The sequence below is a fragment of the Hypanus sabinus genome, chromosome 1, assembly GCF_030144855.1.
Source record: "Hypanus sabinus isolate sHypSab1 chromosome 1, sHypSab1.hap1, whole genome shotgun sequence".
In the NCBI taxonomy this organism is placed as follows: domain Eukaryota; kingdom Metazoa; phylum Chordata; class Chondrichthyes; order Myliobatiformes; family Dasyatidae; genus Hypanus; species Hypanus sabinus.
Genome location: NC_082706.1, coordinates 125,280,679 through 125,304,491, shown reverse-complemented (window position 1 = coordinate 125,304,491; position 23,813 = coordinate 125,280,679). Strand labels below are relative to the sequence as shown.

General features: G+C 39.1%; 1 protein-coding gene and 1 long non-coding RNA gene across 3 annotated transcripts in view; one reads left to right on the top strand and one right to left on the bottom strand.

Moving 5' to 3' along the window:
- The first annotated feature begins 84 nt into the window (after positions 1 to 84).
- LOC132397222 (uncharacterized) lies at positions 85 to 23,805 on the top strand. Its single transcript, XR_009513310.1, has 4 exons — positions 85 to 7,889; positions 14,894 to 14,942; positions 18,530 to 18,716; positions 22,853 to 23,805. It is a non-coding gene; the product is annotated as an uncharacterized LOC132397222 (long non-coding RNA).
- LOC132397207 (solute carrier family 45 member 4-like) overlaps positions 7,919 to 23,813 on the bottom strand; it is a 66,696-nt gene continuing 50,801 nt past the window's right edge. For both annotated transcript variants that reach the window (XM_059975662.1, XM_059975656.1), the window contains exons 5-8: positions 18,278 to 19,368; positions 14,163 to 14,262; positions 12,500 to 12,711; positions 7,919 to 11,549 (exon numbers count right to left, since the gene is read on the bottom strand). In XM_059975662.1, coding sequence (XP_059831645.1) covers positions 11,187 to 11,549; positions 12,500 to 12,711; positions 14,163 to 14,262; positions 18,278 to 19,368 — 1,766 coding nt within the window. In that variant the 3' untranslated portion in view covers positions 7,919 to 11,186. The remainder of the gene's footprint in view (positions 11,550 to 12,499; positions 12,712 to 14,162; positions 14,263 to 18,277; positions 19,369 to 23,813) is intronic.

Sequence of the window (23,813 nt, the reverse complement as noted above, 5' to 3'; positions counted from 1 at the left end):
TAAATGCCAGGAGGGAGATCGGTGGGAAGGGACAGGGGGCGGGGGGGGGGGGGGGGGCGACAAATGGACAAGGGAGTTGCATAGGGAGCGATCCCTGCGGAAAGCAGAAAGAGTTGGGAGGGAAAGATGTGCTTGGTAGTGGGATCCCTTTGGAGGTGGCAGAAGTTACGGAGAATTCGACGTTGGACTATCTGAGTTCAGATGAGTTATTTGATCCACAAACTTTCACGTGCTATTCAAGTACTCTACCATTTGAGCTGAGTCTCCCAAACAAGGTATATGCTGGAAATACAGATGTCTGCCAGGATAAGTGGTTAAAGAGAAATGCTGAACATTTCAACAAAAGTTTTTAGTGAAATGTGGCTTCCAGGATCCATAGGGCTGTAACTTTAACCTTGCAACTTTAAACATTTCTAACTTTTCCACTAGGGGGAGCAGTTACACCGTTTCTTTGTAAATTTCTTTTTATAGAGACAACGGCACAGCAACAGGTCCTTCTGGCCCAATGAGTCCGCACCACCTAGTTACACCCATGTGACCGATTAATCTGCTAGCCAGTATGTCTTTGGAATGTGGAAGGAAAGTAGAGTACTCAAAGGAAACCCATGTGGTCACGGGAGAATGTACAAATTCCTTCCAGACATCAGTGGAATTGAACCTGGGTCATTGGTGCTGTAATAGTATTATGCTAACCACTACACTACTGTGCCATTCCAAACAATTTATTGATATAAATTCTTCATCTGCTCAAATAATTTTCCTTATTGTAGAAAGTACAAAGGGGAAAAATACTATTTGGCAGACTGATAGAGTGATGCCATTATGATCCATACTGTGATGTCTAATTGAAGGTAGTTTAGCGGTTAACATGATCCTTTACAGTGCCAGCTGTAAAATTGGGGTTCAATTCCCACCACTGTCTGTAGGGAGCCTATACATTCTCCCCATGACCACAAGGTTTCCTCCAGGTGACCAGTTTCCTCCCACATTCCAAAGACGTGTGGGTTAGGGATAGTAAGTTGTGGGCATGCCATGTTGGTGCTGAAAGTACAGCAACACTTGCGTACTGCCCCCAGCAAACCCTAGATCCTTCTGAATAAGCCTATCATGTGAGTCCTTGCAAAAGGCCTTGTTTATGTTGATGTGGACAGCATTTACTGCCCAGCCTTCTTAAATAGTCTTAGTCACCTCTTTTAAAAATCTCAGTCAAATTTCTGAGGCACAATTTCCCACACACAAAACCTTGTTGACTCTCCTTAATCATTCTTGCCTTTCCAAATGCAAGAAAATGCTGTCTCTCAGAATGCCTTCCAATAGCTTTCCCACCATTAATACAATGGCCTGTAGTTGATTTATTCCTGCTGCCCTAAAGTACAACACCTTCCGGTCTTACCTCATCTCACCTGTGGCTAACAAATTTCTCAAGGCACCAGAAAACATTATCATGCTTCCCATATCTCTTAGTATGCATTTGATCAGGTCCCAGGGATTTAACTAATGTTATTTGTTTGAAGACTTATAAAACCACCTTTTTTGTAATGCTATATTACAGGATATCACTATCCCCACTCTTAAACTGATTAAGTTATTTTCTTCTTCAGATGAGAAGTATTCATTTAAGACTTCACGAATTTCCTGTGGCTCCATACATAGATTACCACTTTGATTGTTAAGAGAACTTAAAAGTTCAACGTAAATTTATTATCAAAGGACATGTATGTCGCCATATGCATCCCTGAGATTCATTTTCTTATGGGCATAGTCAATAAATCCATAGAATAATAACCATAACAGTGTCAAGAAAGGCTGCGTCAACTTGGGCATTCAACCAGTATGCAAAAGACAAACTGTGTAAATACAAGAAAGAAATAATAATAAATAAATAAGCAATAAATATTGAACACATGAAATGAAAAGTCCATAGGTTGCGGGAACATTTCAATGATGGGCAAGTGAAGTTGAGTGAAGTTATTCCCTTTGGCTCATGAGCTTGATGGTTGGGGGGGTAGTAAGTGTTCCTGAACCTGGTGGTGTGAGTCCTGAGGCTCTTGTACCGTCTTCCTGATGGCAGGAGTGAGAAGCCCTGGGTGGTGGGTGTCCCTGATGATGGATGCTATGTTCCTGTAGTTGTACTCATTGGTGGGAGGGCTTAATCTGTGATGGGCTGGGCTGTATCCACCATTTTTTTGTAGGATTTTCCATTCAAGGACATTGATGTTTCCATACCAGGCCATGGTACAGCCAGTCAATATGCTCTCCATTACACATCTATAGAAGTTTGTCAAAGTTTTAGATGCCAAGCTGAATCTCTGCAAACTTCTACGGAAGTAGAGGTGCTGTCATACTTTCTTGATAATTGCTCTGATGTGCTGGGCCCAGGACAGGTCCCCCAAAATAATAACTGAGGAATTTAAAGTTGCAGACCCTCTCCACCTCTGATCCTCTAATGAGGACTGGCTCATGGACCTCTGATTTACTTCTCCTGATATCAGTAATCAGCTCCTTGGTCTGGCTGACATTGAGTAAGAGGTTGTTATGGCACCACCAGCCAGATTTTCAGTTCCACTCGTATATGCTGATTCTTCATCACCTTGATTTGGCCAGCAACAGTGGTGTCATCAGCAAATTTGAGTATGACTTTGAGCTGTGCTTAGCCACACAATTATAAAAGTAAAGAGGATAGAGAAGGGGCTACATCCTAGTGGTGCATCTGTGCTGATGGAGATTGTGGAGGAGATGCTGTTGCCAATCCAAGCTGACTGAGGTTTACAAGTGAGGAATCTCACTTTTGCACAAGGACCATAAGACCATAAGATGTAGGAGCAGAATTAGGCCATTTCATCATGGCTGATCCATTTCCCTGTCAACCCCAATCTTCTGCCTACTCCCTATGTCCCTTCATGCCCTGACTAATCAAAAATCTTATCAACTACTGCCTTAAGTATACCCAATGACTTGGCCTCCAAAACCACTGTCTGGCTAACCCTCTCCAATATCAGAACATCCTTTTTTAGAGAAGGGCCTCAAAACTGCTCACAATACTCCCAAGTGAGGCCTCACCATTATATCCTCAACATTATACCATTGCCTTTATATTCTTTATATTCTAATCTTCTCAAAATGAATGCTAACATCACATTTACCTTCCTCACTGCTGACTCAACCTGCAAATTAACCTTTATGGAACCTTGCATGAGTACTCCCAAGTCCCTTTGCACTCAGATTTTTGAATGTCAAGAAGGTACTGAGGCCGAGGTCTTGAAGCATCTCAGCAATCAGTACCATCATAAGCTTCTGAAGTATTCCTGATGTATGCATCTTTGCTGTTCAGATGTTCTAGGGCTGAGTGAAGAGGCAATGAAATGGCATCTGCTGTGCACCTGATGCGCTGGAAGGTAAATTGGACTCGATCCAAGTAACTTCTCAGGCAGGTGTTGATGTTTCATCACCAAATTCTCAAAACACTTCATCACTGTGGATGCAAGTGCTACTAGACGATAGTAATTGAGACAGGGCATCATATACTTAGTCAATTCTCCCTTCCCTTACTCTTTTCCCCTTAATATACTTAAAAGAATCTTTTAGGATTCTCCTTTACCTTATCTGCCTCAGAAATCTCACCTCTTTGTCCTCCTCATTTCCTTCTCATCTATTCCTACATCCTTTATACTATATTGAAGTGGTTTGATTGCTCTCAGCTGCTTATACCTGATATATACCTACATTTTCCTCACCAGCCACTCAATATGCTTTGTCAACAAGGTTTCTTCAATCTTGTCACACTAACAAGAGCATGTTGGTTCTGACCTCTCATCTTACTTTTAAAAGCCACCCATTCGCTAAATATCCATTTCCTTCAGCTTCAAATTAACTTGTGCATGTTCTCAAATGATGCTTGAAGACCATAAACTATGCTGTAGAAGCAGAATTAGGCCATTTGGCCCATTGAGTCTTCTCTGTCATTTTATTTTCCTCTATCCAATTTTCCTCTCAGCCCTAATCTCCCGTCTTCTCCCCCTGAACCTTCATGCCCTGACTAATCAAGGATCTGTCAGCCTCTGCCTTAAATAGACATGAAAACTTGGCCTCCACCCCTGCCTGTGGTAAAGAATTCTGTAGGTTCACTACTTTCTGGCTAAGGAAACTTCTCCTCATCTCTATTCTGAGGCTACATCCTCTGGTCTTAGACTCCCCTACCATAGGAAACATCCTCTCCACATCCACTATATCAAGGCCTTTCACCATTCAATTGGTTTAAATGAGGTCACCCATCATTCTTCTGAATTCCAGTAAATACAGGCCCAGAGCCATCAAGCACTCTTCATATGACAAACTGTTTACTCCTGGAATCATTTTCATGAACCTCCTTTGAACCCATACCAGTTTTAGCATATCCATTCTAAGGGGCCTAAAACTGCTCACAATACTCCAACTAAGGCCTCACCAGTGCTTTATAAAGTCTCAACATTACATCCTTGTTTTTATATTCTGGTCCTCTTCAAATGAATTTTGAACATTGCATTTGCTTTCCTCACCACAGACTCGACATGTAATTTAACCTTTAGGGAACCCTGCACAAGGCACCAAAGTCCCATTGTGCCTCTATTATTGGTATTTTCTCTCCAGTTAGAAAATAGTCTACTTAAGTGTATGACCATACACTTCCCAACACTATATTCCATCTGCCATTTCTTTGCCCATTCTCCTCTTCCAAGTCCTTCTGTAGCTTCTGTACTTCCTCAAAACTATCTGCCCTTCCATCTGGCTTTAAGAGTTATCTCGAATGTGGCCGCCCCGATTAACTGATGATTCAATTAACTGGTAGCTGAAGGGACTTTTGATGTCCTCTTTAATAATATTGGCTAGCTTACTTTCATATTCCATCCTTACTTTCTTAATGACTTTTCAGTTGCCCTCTTTTGGTTTTTAAAAGCTTCCAGTCCTCTAACTTCAAACTGATTTTTGCTCTATTATATGGCCTCTCTTTGGCTTTGACTCCTCTTCTTAGCCATGGTTGTGTCGTCTTTTCTTTAGAATACTTCTTCCTCTTGTGATGTATACATCTCGTGCCTTCTGAATTGCTCCCAGAATTCCAGCCATTGCTGCTCAGTTGTCATTCCAATCAATTTTGGCCAACTCCTCTCTCATGTGTCGGTAATTCCCTTTACTCCACTGTAATAGTGACTTTACCTTCTCAAATTTCAAGGTGAATTTGAACAGATTATGATCGCATCCCTAAGGGTTTCTTTAAGCTCTCTAATCGATTGTGATTCATTGCACAACACCCATTCCAGAATAGTTGGCCCCCTAGTGGGCTCAACCATGAGTTGCTCTAAAAATCCATCTCATACCCATTCTAGGAATTGCCCCTCCTGGAATCTATCAGCATATTGAAATTCCCCATGACTTGTAACATTGCCCCTTTGAAATGCATTTTCTATCTGCCATTGTAATTTGTAGACCACTTCCTTACTACTGTTAGGGGGTCTGTTTACAACTCCCATCAAGGTCTTTTTACCCTTGCAGTTCCTTAGCTCTATCCACCATGATTCAACACTTTATAGCCCTATTGTCAGCTTTTTCTAATGAGTACATTTCTTTTTTTTACCAACAGAGCAACCAGCCTCCTGTCTATGCTTTCAATAGAATGTGCATGCTTGGACATTAAGCTTACACGTATAACTTTCTTTCAGTCTTGATTCAGTCACGAAATTTGCCTTTCCCCAGTTTAGAACTTGAAGATCAGTTACTAAAAGAATTATGACCGATTATTGGTCTCAAATGGCCCCCACCACCTGGCACAATCATCCACTTCTTTATTTCTAGTTATGCTATTGTTTTATTTCTGCTATGCAATTACCATCATGTGGTCCTGAAACTAACTTATCAAACGAGAATAATAGTTTCTGATGAATTTTATTGATAGTTTATCTCTTCCACTCCCACATTTCAGTAGAATTCACTGAGACTGTGGGGCTCTTTCCAGCAATGCAATATACTGTAGTTTGTCCCTTCTCTTTCAAAATCTTTTCTCCTGTCTGATGAGTGACTGCAGATTTCTTGAAGGTACTTTCAACCCTTTCACAACTGTAGTTCTTCAAAATTTATTTTGTTCATTAAGTTTAGGAAATGCTGCAGCTAATTTTCAATATTATAGTGAAGCAGGTTGTTTGGAGAGGTAAATGTTAACAAATATAATGGTGAGAGTTCCACTTTTCCTTTAACATAGTAACCTATATGACATTGCAGGGATCCATATGGGTGTAAGGAAGTGCACTATAATGTTCTTCTGCAAGAATTTGATTGATTAGATTTTAAGATGAGTTTTGTCCCTTTGCCATGAAGGAGTTGGAGACTTTAGAATTGCCTCAATGTTCACCAGACCCATGGATAATTTTAAAGACCTTAATTAGCACTGACACTTAACAAAAAATAATTATTGCAAACCCAATTCCCAGCATCTCCCTTAAGGACACCATTCATTTCTTTCATTTTCTCTTATCTTTGCAGTGCCGGTTCTCTGGAGGATGTCTTCCACTCCAGGACATTTGGGATGTTCCTTTATCTAGGAAATCCTTATCCGATTCTCTCATCTGCAGCCCTTTGTTGCCTCCACTCATTGTCACCCAGCCTCTGTCCCTTGTCCTACTCTTCCCTCTATCTGCTCATCTCCACACTCTGATCCACCTATATAGTTGGCTGTCTTTTGTCCCATCCCTTCCCCTGGCCTTTATATACTGACCAACTTTTCTTCATCCTTTCAGTCCAGCTGAAGGGTCTTGACCTGAAATAACAATTGCTTATTTTCCTCCACAGCTGCAGATCCCACCAGCAGCTTTTTTTTCCCTCTGGATACCAGCACCTGCAGTGTTTTATCTTCATTTTAATCATCACACAGACATTGAGGGTAGGTCATCCTATTCTACATGTTTGCACATCAGATAGACTTACACAGCAGCATCATAAAACAAAAAGCAAACAGTATTCACTGTAAATTTTGTCAGTTCCCTAATTCTTTACAATATATAGGACTTAAGGAATCAGTCATCAGGTGGCTGCTTTCAGATGATTGTGAGATGGGCCATATAGCCACCAGTTGTAGATAAGGCCCTTCAGTAGCCTTAAAAAGATTAATGTGACATTTCCCCTTTCTCTTACCCCAGAAAAACAGCAATGACTTCCACAATGTGCATTAAACATTTGCCAGAAAGCAAAGACGTAGTTACTAGTGATGAAAATAGAAAACACTAAGCTCATTTAAAACCTACCAAAGCTCAGTGATTTAGACCATAAATAGGAGTAGAATTAGGCCATTCCATTTATCAAATAAATACACACTGATACATTATTGAGAGGTAAAAATAATGTTCTTCTGCCTTCTCCCCCCTAATTTCTAACACCATTACTCATCAGGAACCCATCAACCTCCGCTTCAAATATACCCAATAACTTTGCCTCCACAGCTGTCTGTGGTATTGAATACCATCCGAGTAAAATGAATTCTACTGAAGTTACTGTATGGTGAATCTGGAGCCAGATGTGGCCAGACAAGATTACAGGAGCAGATACGTTACTCTTATATGCATGAGTGTTCTTTTAAATTAAAAAAAAACCTTGCAGCAGTCATGGTTATTTTGAATACAGCTGAGATTAGTTGAATGGGAATTTGACAAAAACAATAAACGAATTTTAGATATGACAGCTGCCATCGTGGAAGTTCCACTCATTTGCTTTTGGTCATTAGGTTAAATTTCTGAACCTAGTTCAGCAGCACCATTTCCATAGATATGTTAAAGTATTATCAAAACTAATTGACAGGTAACTAATTATTCTCTATTTAGGAGGAAATCTACAACAATCATGGACACTGAACATACCAGCAGCTAAAGGTAGTTGGCAACAGAAGTGGACACAAAAATAAATTTCACTCCAATTTATTTTTCATGAAATATATTGAAACACTATATGGAAGAATAGAATCTTTTGTCATTTTCTTTTAAAATCAAGCATACAGTTAAAATGGAAAGTGCTCAACAGTCAGTCACCGTTTCATGCAATGACTCATTGTTTCTTAACACAAAGCTTGAAAATATAAAGTTTATGCCATTAAGTCACTTGTATCATTCTTAAATATACTTTGCTTTTATCCCTTTTTAAAACTAAAGCATGTGTTTAACACATTTAATATTTCCACTCAGCAAGAGCTACTAGTGACCCAACTTAATAAGTTGATTACAAAAGCAGTTGTCTTTTAGCCAGTTCACTATGGAACCATACTTAAAATGAAATGTCTTGATAGAGCGAATGACACATTTTGGAGGTACCAATGTTTTTAGACCTCCATTTCATCCAAGTGCAGTTCAACAATTACAAAGTGACACTGGCCTCCTAAAACTGTGTATCTCAAATAATGTTGGTAGTCCTTTAGAAAAATACAGAAAAGAAATGTGCTGTGCAAATTTGAGAATAGTCACTCCTGGTCAGGTGCAAGTTCAATATTGTTGATGGGATAATGCACAATCTTTGCTGCACTTTAAGAACAGAAAACTGGCAAACAACAGGCACGCTAAAATGCATTTTTCTTACAGATTTTGAATGCACAGACAGAAACTATCTTATTTTAGACTGGTTTACACAAAGTAAGTTATCTATTGATCATCGTAACAGCTGGACACCTATTAATACAGACAGTGTGATCAGGAACATCCCTTATTAAATAAAGTCAGGCCACTCAAACACATCCAGATATTTGGACCTGGTCAATATTAATACAAGTAAATTTGAACATGCACTTTAAGATTTCCCCCACTTGCCATAAAACTAATGTTATTACAAATTGCAGAGTATATTTTAAATGTATTATTTATTCATTATCCTCATCTCAAAGTATATTATAAGCTTTTTTTAAACAGTTAAGTTGCTTCACTTTTGCTGGGCAGGAGTTAGCAATAATATTGAAAGCAGCTACTCAGAAAATCAAGGGCCCAGTACATTATCTTTTCTCTCCCCACTTTAAAAGGTAATTGTCAAAATGTATAAAATAGAAAATGCACCAAATACAAATTGACTTTTTTTCCAGTACAGGTCTGTTAAGCGTGGTGGTATTTTAATACAAAATAAAACACATTATAATAGCAAAATAAATATGACAAACATTTCTAAATTGATGAGAATAGTGTGCAATTTTCTGCTGGATTGCCTTAGCATTCAAAGAACCACGCATTGTACATTCATAAGGTTTTGCTTTAGTAGTCAACGTCTTGTCAGTGTAGAACCAGTGCATTAAACTTGGATTCTACTGCCACTTACTGTGTCTATTTGCTTTGGTAAACTTGTACTTTTCTTCCAAATACACATCCTTGCACTGAGTCCACCAATCACAAAGCAATAGTGGATTTATTGTAACTCACGACAGATTTTACATACAATGCCATTGTGTTTCTGCATGCATTGAGATGTCCATTTCACAATAAAGGTGGGCTGATGAATTATTGCAATGTGTGATTCATCTGCACACAATAAAAAAGAACTCAGTGGTTAGTGTCAGTCTTTACTACAGCCTTATCACAGTGAAAATCATTCTGAATTATACTTCTAAGCCTAAAAATCAAGCTAAGGCTAATTCTGGAAGTATCAAGGCTGTGCTGAGCAATTCACTTTCAGTCCAGCGTTGAGTTTCAGCACAACAGAAATACATGATTTTATGCCACATTTTTGCAGTCTTTTCCTGAGAGGACAGACAACCTTCAGCCACCTACAAGAAACTGTAACAATCAGGCCATGTTCAGTTTTCAAAAGGATAGCTTGTAATATTTCTCAAAGCACTGCTCCAATTAGTTTTCCTATGCTTTTCTTTATTTCACATTAAATAATTTTCTCCATAGTAGGTTACTAAGCTCTTACTTCTAGTACTCCACTGCTGGAGTGACCAGTGTTTCATGTATGAAGACATAAACATAACCAACCTCAAACTCAGAGGGAGAGGTGAAACTGTGCAACAAGCTGAGACATGAAAGAAACTCTAGGTCACTCAACCTTGTAGAAATGTATATTTGATCCTAAAGCAGCTGTGAAAACAGATTCGGACAAAGGACCAGAAATAGTAATTTGAGCACATACAAACACACTTAAAGGGCAACATAAAGAAAGACCTATAGGCATCAAGGCCATGCAATAATTATAAGCGATTTGCATTCAAGGCAAGTTCTTAGCTTGGTCTTTGTGGACTAAACCATTTGTACTGATTTGCAACATTATTATTAAATGTTTGTTCTTTTGTTGAGATACCCAGTGAAGGAAAGGAATGCCTTGCAGAGTTGTTGCAAAAATGTAAATCTGTTATCAAAAATAGTACAGCAAAACTGGATGTCTGCTATTGGAAACAAATATATCATAGGCAACATATGTCTTTATAAGCCTGTGTTTTAAATTTTTTACAAAAATATCTCAGACAATTCTCAATGACTTGACTAGGGCTTATTATATTAAATTCCACCTTATTCAAGCACATTGGTCAAATGTATGTAGGGCTTGCTGCAAGACAGTTGTCAGGAAAAAGTTGGGAGCTGTGATGTGCTGTCCAAAGTGAAATTATCAACAGTATGTTTCCTCTTTACTGGATAAATAAGTGTACTTATCTAACCTAATGGGCTAACAGGAAAGACTATTGAAAGATTTTAGTTCCCCAGTTTGTTTGTTTGTTTAGATAACTACTCATTAAACATCTCCACTTCTAGAAAGAATAGTCAAAGGATTCTATTACTTTTTAATGCTCTGTTTATAATGGTTACAAGTTAAAATTTCACATAGTGAGAATCAGCAACAGTGTAATTAGGGACTTAAGGAAAGCAGTATGTACTGCAAAATAGATGTTTCACTTGCTACAAATGCTATGCTTGGATTGACATACTCCTTTTAAATGTAACCAACATCAATCTATTTACTTGATGCCTCACTATATCCAAAGGTACACAAAAACAAATTATCATGTATGTCCTGAAATGTAAATAAAAATACTCATGAAACAATTTTGTTCACCATGTACACTCCCAGACTGCCATTTACCAGAACCTATTATGATTGTTGTTAAATTTTCTTTTCCACAAAGTGGGTTAAGACTGCAGAAAAGAATGAAAGACAGGAAATTTGTTTTGTCTTTTTGATCATGCATTTTCTGGAATGTTTTATTAAACAGACGATTCAGTCTCCACTTCAGAGATGGTGCCTTTAGTAGTCAACTTCAAAACACTTGGCTTCTCTGTACTTTTCCCACTGTTTACTACTGAAGATGCCATTAAAGTTTCTTTATTTCCTTCCTCCACTGGGTCTTCTTGAGTTCCAGGATATATCACAAGAAATGAGGCAGATAAAAAACCAAGGAATGCACCAATGGATGCCACAATAGGGATGACTCGAACTGAACCAACCGCTTCCACCACACTACCCAGTGCGGATGCTGCCAGTATCTGGGAAATATAAACTTGACAGGAAAGGATTGCACAGTCTATTCCAAAGCCCCTCTTGGAGTTTCCAGGACTGTGATTTCTATACTGTAAAAACAAAACATTTGATTACTTTGGTTAAGATTATAGGCGGCATGTGTTACAACCATTTGAGTTACATGAATTTGCCCTTACAGAATGCACAAGTCACTACCCAGATAATTGCTTTACAGAATAACATTGGCTCCAATGGAATTGGTGTGAAAAAAGCTAAAGAAATCAACGTCTTTTTAAGTTTCTTGAAAAACGCACACATGATGCAGTTCTCACATTACTGAAAATTGTGACATGGGCTGCTTTAAAGGAATGCAGGGAATTTGCACCCCCCACCCCAAATTGTGGTGGTAACTGATAGACTGCTCATTAATATCAGGCGCAAAATCCCTTTGCCTCCACACATGCTGCTTGACCTGCTTAGCTCCTCCAGCTTTTTGTTTATTGCAGGAGATGAACTAAATACAGATATCTGACAAGGTTAAATGGTAACTCAAGTCTTTGAATTTTAGATTAGTGGAATATTACACATTTACAAATGACGACACAATGACTGGTTTACCTTAAATAGTTCATTTAAATTCTAACTAACAATTCTAACCCTAATCTGTGTTGGTGCTCTTCAGTGGATAACCATATTCCATCACACACAGCACAGTTATTTGGGATACACATAATTTGCTAAGCTGCTGGAGAAACTCAGCTGATCGAGTAGTATCGGTGGACAGATAGAAATCAAAGTTTTGACCAAAATGTTGATAACACCTTTCCCTCCATTGATGCTGTTCAACATGCTGAATGCCTTCAGCGGACTGATTGTTCCTCTAGATTTCATCTTGTGCCTCTGTCTGAAATATGTAATTCACACAACTAGTACTTGGGACTATTTTTCTCTTTAGAAATAATTTTTTGTATTTCATCTTTTATCTTGTGTCATTTTAGTAACAATTTTGGCCATGCACTACAATTTTAAAATAGCAACAGCAAAAGGAAAAGCTGCTTACCGTTTTCATTTCATGGTATTGTCCAAGAAGAGCGTAAGGGCAGTATGAGATACTCAGAGATACTATTCCCATTGTACTGATCATTATCATTGATACATAAACATTCGGAAAAATAGCCATTACTGCAGTACCAATTGAAAATCCAAGTGTTCCTAATATGTAGATAACTTTAATACTCAAATCGTAAGTATCCAGGTACTTCTGTAAAATAGCTGCCAGGAAAAAGTTTAGAATTACTACTTGGTTCCTATAACGAGACAATATTGCAACAGTAAAATCCATTCACAATACATTTGCTCAAAGAACTGGCACTACCTGAAAGTAACTATATCACTTATTTTCTCCACAAATTAATAGACCAGAGTTTTGACAATACTTAGGCCGGTATTACAAACTACAAGTAGCAAACTGGAAGAAAGGGAATTTGTACACAGTATGAACATGCCCTCTTTGTATGCTTCCAATTACTGCACACATCTTCCTGAATCCATATCAAGCTGCAAAGACATCTTCACATTCAACTAATAGTTGTGAATTGTATATTAATATTTACGCAAATTATTATGAATGAACACTGAAGCAGTATTACTGAGCATGACTGCATCATTGGCAACAGTATTTCAATTATAATACCAAAACTAAATTAATAAATTTTAAGAAAGCAAATTTGCTTAAATACAATTTACTTTAAACACGTCTAGTTTTATTGTCCAACATACAGTAAAACTCTGGTAATCCAGCAGCCCTTGGACTTTGATTTACCAGACTATCTGATTCTAGTCCTGTTAATGCACCAAAACACTCACTTTTGTAGAATTTATACAGCATAATAATACAAATCTTTCAATGAACCAGATGAGTTTAAACTGGAGCACGGAATGGGAACCTGAGAGCCTATCTAAACATAGGAAACAGCAACCAAATGCTGAAGCATCAGGATTCCCAACAATTGGATAGCAGGTTATTGGGAGTTTTATTTTTTCTAATACACTTAATTGGAAGAGTACACGATTCCCCACCAAGGACACTTTCAATAAATTACGAGAGATTATAGGCTTGAGTACTCATCCAATTAGCCCTGATTTCCTTATTCTGCATCCAACTCACTTATAAAACTGGAGAAAAATCTGACTAAAAACCAAATCAGAAACAAATGAATAGGAAGAACATGCTAACACAGTTTAATATTTGGCTTTGCCTCATGCCGAGCCAGTTTTAACACATTAAAACATCCTTTTTAACAACATACATTTTGTATGGCTCTGAAATGTAGCATTAACTAAACAGGAGGAGAGTCCTCTGTCAAATTATGTAAATTATTGACTTATGTTTTATACTAAGATGTTTTTAACAACAAATCTCTCTTCATAATCTACTGGCCACTACTGCCTTGTGGCCTCACAGCAGCAGATCAATACCATTCTTCAAAGCTGACAAATATTGCAAAGCCAAATACTAAAACTTGTATTAGCATACTCTTCCTATTCACTTGTTTTTGAATTTGTTTTTAAGATATATTTTGGAAATTTACTTTAGAAACAGAACTTTCCTACATAATCATACAACTGAGATGGGCAGGAAACCCAGACTTTAATGCAAGACTTACTGTATGTTCTGTGGTAATATTCATTCCCATTCGAGAACAATTATCTTTACTACTAACCTGAACAGATTGCAGCAGTAATAGCATAAATAACAAGTCCCCAGCATCCCATCTGCACACCAGTTTTATAGTTCCAAAGCTCAGTAGAATTGGAAAGACCCTGGAAAAACAAATAATTGGAATCATTATCAACAAAACTAATAATTCATTGTACTCTCTTTTAATGTGGAGAGTGGTGGAGGGGTTGGGTATGGTTTACAGATGAGGGTTAGGTAGGAATGGAAGAAGAGATACGGAATGCTGGGTTTATGCCTGAAACGGAAATTGAGAGGCCAGAGTGGGGAAGAGGATGGGGGGGGGGGGGGGGGGGAAGGATTTTTTTTCCCTGCAGTTCTCATCCAGGTTTTTAGCTCTTTAAGATTATACTGCATGCTAAATTAAATACAAATCTTAATTCACTGCATATTAAGTGATATAGAAGTCAATCTGCTCAAATTTGCAAGAGAGAAATGCTCAACAAGATAACACTGCAGTTTTCTCATTTTAATAATTAGCATGCAAGCTCTTTGTTTTGCATGTTGGATAGGAGGAAACTAGCCAAGCAGAAGGGGTCAGAAGGGAAAGTGTTTAACAAAATGTTGAAACTTACAACTATTAGGTGATTCGAGGAAATTTATTTCAGATGTAGGAAATACAAGTATTAAGTTTGTTCCAACACATGTAAAGATGCAGTAAGGCAAATTTGATAGGATATGAAAACATGTTGTTAAATTAATTTTGCTTTTTTTTAGGAAAACAGTTCAAAGCTGTTTTGGTATAGATCTACATTAACAGCAAAAGGTATGTCCATTAATTGTTTTATAGTTGATTTAGTTGATGTTACAAAAATATGGATGTTGTTAAAAGTAAAAGGTCACGTCACACGTTTGCATTTCATCCTGTTTTTTCAAGTCAAGACAACTTCATGATCTGACTTTCTTTATGCAACAAAATTTAGGGTGACAGAAGGTGAAAGATTAGTCACCAGTTACAAAAACAAATTTAATGTGATGCAAGTGAAGGCAAAACCATACCATTTCAGCCTGGGAGTCTATGAAATCTGAACTTTGGCCTCAAGAACCTTAAATACAATCTAAATACAGAATAGTATTTTATTTCTAAACATTGCTTAAATTTCCACATATGAAAAGCAAGCAGCTTTCTGTACCATGTCCATTAACAAATCTAACTGAATTAAAACAAGATGCCTTAACAAAATAAACAAAAATGATATCCAATTAAATAGTTTGAAATACACAGAGACCACAAGGAAGAAGCCAGTATGATGAGATTTGAATTGCGAACGAGCCATGACAGGAACACAGGAAACAGAAGCCACCCAAAAGCTTAAACAAAGACCTAACAAATGATGAGAATATTAGCAAGGTTATTTGCACTTTTGGTGTGTAAATTAACTGGACAGATGCTCTGTATCCTAGGTTGTTAAAATCTGAAAATCATGCGGAATATGGTGAAATGCAGCACGGACAGGAAATTGGATGTTACAGGGAATGGAGTAGTAGGGAATAGTTATTTTTCCATACTGGAGAAAGATACAGTAAGATTATTTATTTAGTATTCTCAAGACTTTGTTACAATTGGAATTACAGGCTTCTTAAACTATTGGATGTTATTATTGGATGTTATACTCCAACATAATTCATAGATTTTTAAGATTTGATGCAGTATTATAAATTTGCAGCAAACCAGGTCAATTTGAAGGGAGTGTGGGAACCAGAGCCTGTAAACCAGTTGCCAAAACACTGATTTTTAGCTTCCAGCATCTTCAGTCTCTTCTAACTTTGATAACCTGCTATCTGCCCATTCAAAAATTCCAAACTACTTGAGGAACGAAAACAGGTCAAGCAGCAACTGTGGGCAGAAAAACTCTTAACCTTTTGGATTGAGACCATGCATCAAAACTGACAATAGAGAAGCAAGATGGCCAATATTTAGGGGAATGAGTGAGACAGGATTGGTGAACCAAGGAAGGGTGAAGAATGATAGGGCAGGAGGATCCAAGTAGGGGAGAGGTAGAACTAAGAGACAGAAGCCGGTAAGTGATAGACAAAAAGAGGACAATGAAAGAAAAGTGTTGGGGCCAAGCACAGGAAGTGGAAGTTGAAAGTAGAGAGATTGGATAGTGATGAGCAATGATACAAAGGCTACGAGTGAGGGAATTTGATAAGGAAAGTGATATGGGGAAAAAATTTAGAGAAAGATGAAGGGCAAATGGAACTAGAGGGGAGAAAGAACTAGGTGGGTAAAGTGTGTGAGTAGTAGGCCATCTTCTCTCTCCACACACAGTCCAGTAGAAGCTTGCCCTCCATCAATTTGTCATTTGTTGCTGCAGCTTTCTGTAGACAGTTCTCTAAAGGTTGGTACTTCTATTAACATAAAGATTAATGATGCAGAATTTGGTATAGAGGGCACTATTTCCAAATATGTAGGTGACAAAACTTGAAAGTATTGTGTACTCTGAGGGGAAACAGTAACATGTCATAGTATGAACAAGGTAATATCAAATAGAGGAGAGATCTGGGTTATTTGTGAAAAGTTTATTGAAAGCCAAAGGATAGTTTGAAAAAGTGCTTAAAGAAGCATAATATCTTGGGTTTTATAAATTTTACAAAACAACCATAGTCCAGTCTCCAGTTCTGTGCATCGCACTTTTAAGTGCGATCATTATAGAGAAGATGCAAAGAGATTAAAGGATTCCAGGGATGAGCAACTTCAGAATCATGTAAACACTCTTTGGCTCAAACAGTCATCAAACATCTAACTGCACAAATCCCACTTCACGGCAGAGCCTTCTATAATAAAGCATTTCACATGTTCATCTAAATACCTCTTGAATGTTGTGTGAGCAACTCCAGCGGCAATGAGTTCCAGGTTTCAACCACCCCCGAGGTTAAAACAAAAATTCTTCCTCAAAACCCTTCTTAGTCTTCTAATTCCTACTTAAATTTATGAACTCTTGGCTAGAGACATCTGTAGTCAGAGTTGCAGTAATATGCAGCACAGAAACAGGCCTATTCACCAGTGTCCATGCTGACGATTACATACCAACACTAATTCTATTTCCAAGATCTTGGCCTAGAGACGACGACTGCCTGTAAGGAATTTGTACGTTCACGCCTCTGACATGTGTATTTCCTTCGGGTACACCAGTTTCCTCTTACATCCCGAAGAGGTACAGGTTAGAAGGTTAATTCAGAACATGGTGGTGTGGGCTTGTTGGGCCCGAAGGGTCTGTTACTGAGCTGTATCTCTAAATAAATACCAAACCAGACAACTTGGGGAATGGGAGGAAACCAAAGCACCCAGAGAAAATCCACAGTCACAAATAAAATGTACAAAACTCCATATACTGACAGTGCCAGAGATTATGATCAAACCTCAGTCACTAGGACTCTAAACATTTTTATATCCTGGTGGAGTCGTTGGGGCGCCGTCATGACAAGTTTTTTTTACACAGACCTTTTTGGTGATTGCTCATCGTCTTGGGCATCTGAAACCTGGCGGAGCCCATCCCTCTCCAGGTGTGTTTTTTTTTAAAACGAGGTTGAGTTGCTAGCTCGACACTCAACCCAGGCACGGATGGAGAGCGTGCAAGGGAGCCGGCCGGATTCAAACTTGGGACCTCTTGCCCCGAAGTCCAGCGCTGATGCCACTACACCACCAGCCGGCAATTATAATTATATAATAACATAATTAACCAAAATTTCTTTTGATATCAAGACGACTAGGATTCTTAGCTCTTAATCCTAAACTTCCTATGATAACATAAACTACTTTTCAGCAATGTGAATTTTATGCCAAGTGTAACGATTTTTAAACCGACAGAATTTTATTTGATTTACAGTATCCACCAGTCATGGAAATGGAAGGAAAAGAGTATGATCTATATTTTGTTACACTTGAAGCTAAAATCCTAGACAAATGTGTTTTATCAAGGGTGACCCAAATATAATTATTCTCCTTACAATACATTTGAAGACTACAAATTGAAGCAGTTAATGTGAGGTGCTTCCAAAAGCTGATTCTTCATAGAAACAGGATTTGTGGCTTGGTAATAAACACAGCAGAATATAAATAATGCAGTAAAAGAAAAAGAGCTAAATTTACAAACTTACTTTTGGGTTGCCTCCGTAGATAACTTGCCCCATGAAGTCTGTGTAGAATACAGCAGCTCCAATCACAGCAAACCAAGTTACCAGGTGACAAACACAGAGTCTCATCAGCTCTTTTGGCATTTTCAGCATAGATAACCACAGAAGCTTTACAGTTGTCTCAGACTCTCCTTCCTCACTTTCGGTATCACTGCTTGAGTTGGTCACACCACTCTGGTTCCTCTGTCTCTGACGCTGCCTTTGTTTCTTCTGCAGATCGTAAAGGTCATTCATACTGCGTGAAGACTTGATCAGGACAATGGCATTTGCACGACGAAAGCGGTAACGATGTGAACCCACCTTGCCATAGTACGAAAAGGTGTGAGATGGTTGCCTGTAGAACACATGCCTACGCCTACGCATGGAACTGCTGGTTGTTGACGGTTTCATCCCAATCCTGCAGGTATTATGGTTAATATGATCATTAGTGCAGTCATCAGATGGCCCATTTGCCACTTTGGATGTTTTAAGATCGTCTTTCAAAACATCTTCAAATTCATGCTCCCTGAGCAAACCAGAGATGTAATTGAGCTTTAATGTAATCTCCTGGTTATTACTTTTGGATAAGCTTGTTGAAGATTGATGCAGGCTATTACAATGGTCCTGGAAAATAGAAGGTTCAATGTCTCTCAAAAAAAATAACTCTGATTCAATTTCTATAGTTGCGTCAGGCATGTGCAAAACAGAGTCACTTTGGCTCCGTCCAATATTTACATCCAGGAAGTTGAGATTAACATCTTGTACTGAGCAAGTTTCATCAGGGAAGACTGCAGTAGTGCAAGGTCCTTCTTCATAAAGCGGATCGAGCCGAGGGAGGGGTGGGAGACTGTAATTCACATTAACAGTGGCCCGTGCATCTGTTTGTTCATCCATACGGTCTTGTTGAGGGTTATACTGCTCTTCTTCAATGCTGAAAAGATGTAGAGCAACAGACACAGAAAAGATGATGGCAGCAAAGAAGAAGAGGACTTGCTGTTGTGATTTGAAGATTTGGCCCAAAGCAGTTTGTGTCCAATCTAAACCACCAAGCATATAGCCAATACCTCCACCAAGACCTAGGGAGAAATTGGAAGCAAAAACCAAATGCCAAAGCAAATTAGTGAAGATTATGGTAGTATACTCCAAAAGCAAATACACTTGTCCACAATGAAATAGTCCTTCTTTGCCTTCATTGATCAATCCCCAGCCTCTGTCACAATCTTCACTCCTCCCTCCCCCACCTGGCTCGATCTGCCCATCAATCCATCCTCGACAGGATCACTTATTGCCTGCCAGCTCCTGCTTCACCCCTTTACATTGGCCAGCTCCTCCTTACACCTTCAATTTTGAAGTAGGGTCTCTATCCAAAACATTGCCATCTCTTTGTCTCTATAGCTGCCATCTAACCTGCTGGGTTCTTTCAGCAGTTTGGGTTTCTGCAGTTAGTTTGAACTAGCATATAAAATAAAATAAAATAATTTCACTGACTGCTAACACAACACTTTAAAATTCAATATACTGTATATTTAATGATAATAAACAGAAATAATACCAGAGCTTGGATTACCTTACTGAGAGAATAACAGAGCAATACAAAAAACACACAACATTATTAAAAGGTAAAATTATTAGTAAAATAAAGGAAAAATCCAGTTAGAATAGCCATGATGAATGTTTCTTTCATGCAACAGATGTGAGAAGTGAGGGGAATAATGGATTAAAAATATTATATATGAATGCACGAAGTACAAGAAATAAAGTGGATGAGCTTGAGGCTCATTTGGAAATTGGCAAGTATGACCCTGGGAAATTAATATTCAAGGGCATACGTCCTATCGAAAGGACAGACAGGTGGGCAGAGGGGATGGGGTAGCTCTGCTGATGAGGAATGAAATTCAGTCCCTTGTGTGGGGTGACATAGAATCAGGAGATGTAGAGTCAGTATGGATAGAACTGAGAAATTGTAAGAGCAAAAAGACCCTAATGGGAGTTACCTACAGGCCCCCAAATAGTAGCCTGGATATAGGGTGCCAGGTGAAACAAGAGCTAAAAATAGCATGCCACAAAGGTATTGCTACAGTTGTAATGGGAGATTTCAACATGCAGGTAGACTGAGAAAATCAGGTTGGTACTGGACCCCAAGAAAGGGAGTTTGTGGAGTGCCTCTGAGATGGATTCTTTGAGCAGCTTGTACTGCAGCCTACCAGCGAGAAGGCAATTCTGGATCTAGCATTGTGTAATGAACTGGATTTGATAAGGGAACTCACGGTAAAGGAGCCATTAGGAGGTAGTGACCATAATATGATAATTTTTAATCTACAATTTGAGAGGGAGAAGGGAAAATCGGAAGTGTCAGTATTACAGTTGAACAAAGGGGACTATGGAGCCATGAGGGAGGAACTAACCAAAGTTGACTGGAAGGATACCCTAGCAGGGATAACAATGGAACAACAATGGCAGGTATTTCTGGGAATAATACAGAAGGTGCAGGATCAGTTCATTCCAAAGAGGAAGAAAGATTCTAAGGGGATTAGGGGGCAACCGTGGCTAACAAGGGAAGTCAAGGACAGTTTAAAATTAAAGAGAAGTATAACATAGCAAAGATGAGTGGGAAACTAGAGGATTGGGAAACTTTTAAAGAGCAACAGAAGATAACTAAAAAGGCAATACAGGGAGAAAAGATGACGCATGAAGGTAAGCTAACCAAGAATATAAAGGAGGATAGTAAAAGCTTCTGTAAGTAAGTGAAGAGGAAAAAAATTAGTTCAAGACCAAAATTGGGCCCTTGAAGGCAGAAACAGGTAAATTTATTATGGGGAACAAGGAATTGACAGATGAGTTGAACAGGTACTTTGGATCTGTCTTCACTAGGGAAGACACAGACAATCTCCCAGATATAATAGTGGCCAGAGGACCTATGGTAATGGAGGAACTGAAGGAAATTCACATTAGGCAGAAAATGGTGTTGGGTAGACTGATGGGACTGAAGGCTGATATATCCCCAGGACCTGATGGTCTGCACCCCAGGGTACTTAAGGAGGTGGCTCTAGAAATCGTGGATGCATTGGTAATCATTTTCCAATGTTCTATAGATTCAGGATCAGTTCCTGAGGATTGGAGGGTAGCTAATCTTATCCCACTTTTTAAGAAAGGAGGGAGAGAGAAAACAGGGAATTATAGACCAGTTAGCCTGACATCAGTGGTGGGGAAGATGCTGGACTCTATTATAAAAGATGAAATAGCGGTGCATTTGGATAGCAGTAACAGGATCGGTCCGAGTCAGCATGGACTTACTAAGGGGAAATCATGCTTGACTAATCTTCTGGAATTTTTTTGAGGATGTAACTATGAAAATGGACAAGGGAGAGTCAGTGTATCTGGACTTTCAGAAAACCTTTGATAAGGTCCCACAGAGGAGATTAGTGGGCAAAATTAGAGCACATGGTATTGGTTTTGTAGACAGGAAACAAAGAGTAGGGATTAATGGGTCCTTTTCCAAATGGCAGGCAGTGACTAGTGGGGTACTGCAAGGCTCAGTGTCAGGACCGCAGCTATTTACAATATACATTAATGATTTAGATGAAGGGATTAAAAGTAACATTAGCAAATTTGCAGATGACACAAAGCTAGGTGGCAGTGTGAAATATGAGGAGGGTCTTAGGAGAATGCAGGGTGATTTGAACAGGTTGGGTGAGTGGGCAGATGCAGTTTAATGTGGATAAGTGTGAGGTTATCCACTTTGGTGGCAAGAACAGGAAGGCAGATTACTATCTGAATGGTGTCAAGTTAGGAAAAGGGGAAGTACAACAAGATCTAGGTGTTCTTGTACATCAGTCACTGAAAGCTACTGCAGTGAAGAAAGCTAATGGCATGTTGGCCTTCATAACAAGGGGAGTTGAGTATAGGAGCAAAGAGGTCCTTCTGGAGTTGTACAGGGCTCTGGTGAAAACACACCTGGAGTATTGTGTTCAGTTTTGGTCTCCAAATTTGAGGAAGGACATTCTTGCTATTGAGAGAGTGCAGTGTAGGTTCACGAGGTTAATTTCCGGGATGGCGGGACTGTCATATGTTGAAAGATTGGAGTGACTGGGCTCGTATACACTGGAATTTAGAAGGATGAGAGGGAATCTGATTGAAACATATAAGATTATGAAGGGATTGGACACGCTGGAGGCAGGAAACATGTTCCCGATGTTGGGGGAGTCCAGAACCAGAGGCCACAGTTTAAGAATAAGGGGTAGGCTGTTTAGAACAGAGTTGAGGAAAAGCTTTTTCCACCCAGAGAGTTATGGATCTATGGAATGCTCTGCCTCAGAAGGCAGTGGAGGCCAGTTCTCTGGATGCTTTCAAGAAAGAGTTAGATAGAGCTCTTAAAGATAGCAGAGTCCAGGACTATGGGGAGAAGGCAGGAATGGGGTACTGATTGTGGATGATCAGCCATGATCACATTGAATGGTGGTGCTGGCTCAAAGGGCCGAATGGCCTACTCCTGCACCTATTGTCTATTGTCTAAATAGTTCAATTTTTAAAGCATGTTTTGTTATTTTTTTTACTTTATAGGTTAAGGTCCCCCTACTCCAGAAGCTGAATCTAGGATGATGCTCTGGTGTAGCATTGAGGGAGTGCTACACTACCAGAAAAGTGGATTTACCCGAGATCTCTCAAAACTATTTTTGCATTTTAGCCTGGATAATATGTCACAATGAGATTATGAAAAATGCCTGTTTGAGACTTTGCTCTGTATTACACTTGTGACTGCATTGTTGGAAACTAACTCTGCTCAAGCCCAGCTGCGAAAGGAGGAAGGTTGGGAATGGGGCTAGCAACCCCATCCTGTAAAAACCCAGTGCTATAGAAACACCAGCAGAAGCTCCAAACCCCTCATTACAGTAGTGGAAGGATAGACCAAGATAGGCCACACCAGTAGCTCACCAGAATCCTCAGGTGTGGCCCATCTTGGTCTATCCTTCCTTTACCAGGGATGAGGGGTTTGGAGCTTCTGCTAGTGTTTCTATAGCACTGGGTTTTTAAAGGATGGGGCCTTGTTAATAGCCAGTTTAAAACATCATACAATCTACATCAGATAATAAATTGAATTAAAGAATACACAACAGTAAAAGCAGAAGGCTAGGAATACTTTCACATCGAAAGTTTGTATTTATATCAAAGACTTCATAAGCACATGTATCAATCACAGATTACTTAATATAAATTATGTATAATTCCCAGGTTAGGACAAAATTCCATTCCGTAGAACTGTTTGTAATCCAAGTCATTTGTCAGTTGTAAACGTTCAAAAAACATGAATAGGACAGAACCACAGCTTTAGCTGTCTGTGATGGCAGAGCAAGCAGGCGTGAGAAGAGTGGCAGACTCAGTGATTTTGAGAAGCTGTTCAGTGCTCCTCACTCTGCTCTGCTCATCACAGCCTCCAGTTTTCAAAGCAGGTTTGGGAGGAGGCAGTGGGGGGGGGGGGGGGGGAAGAAATGAGGATGAAAAGGGTAGACACATGGAAATGCCC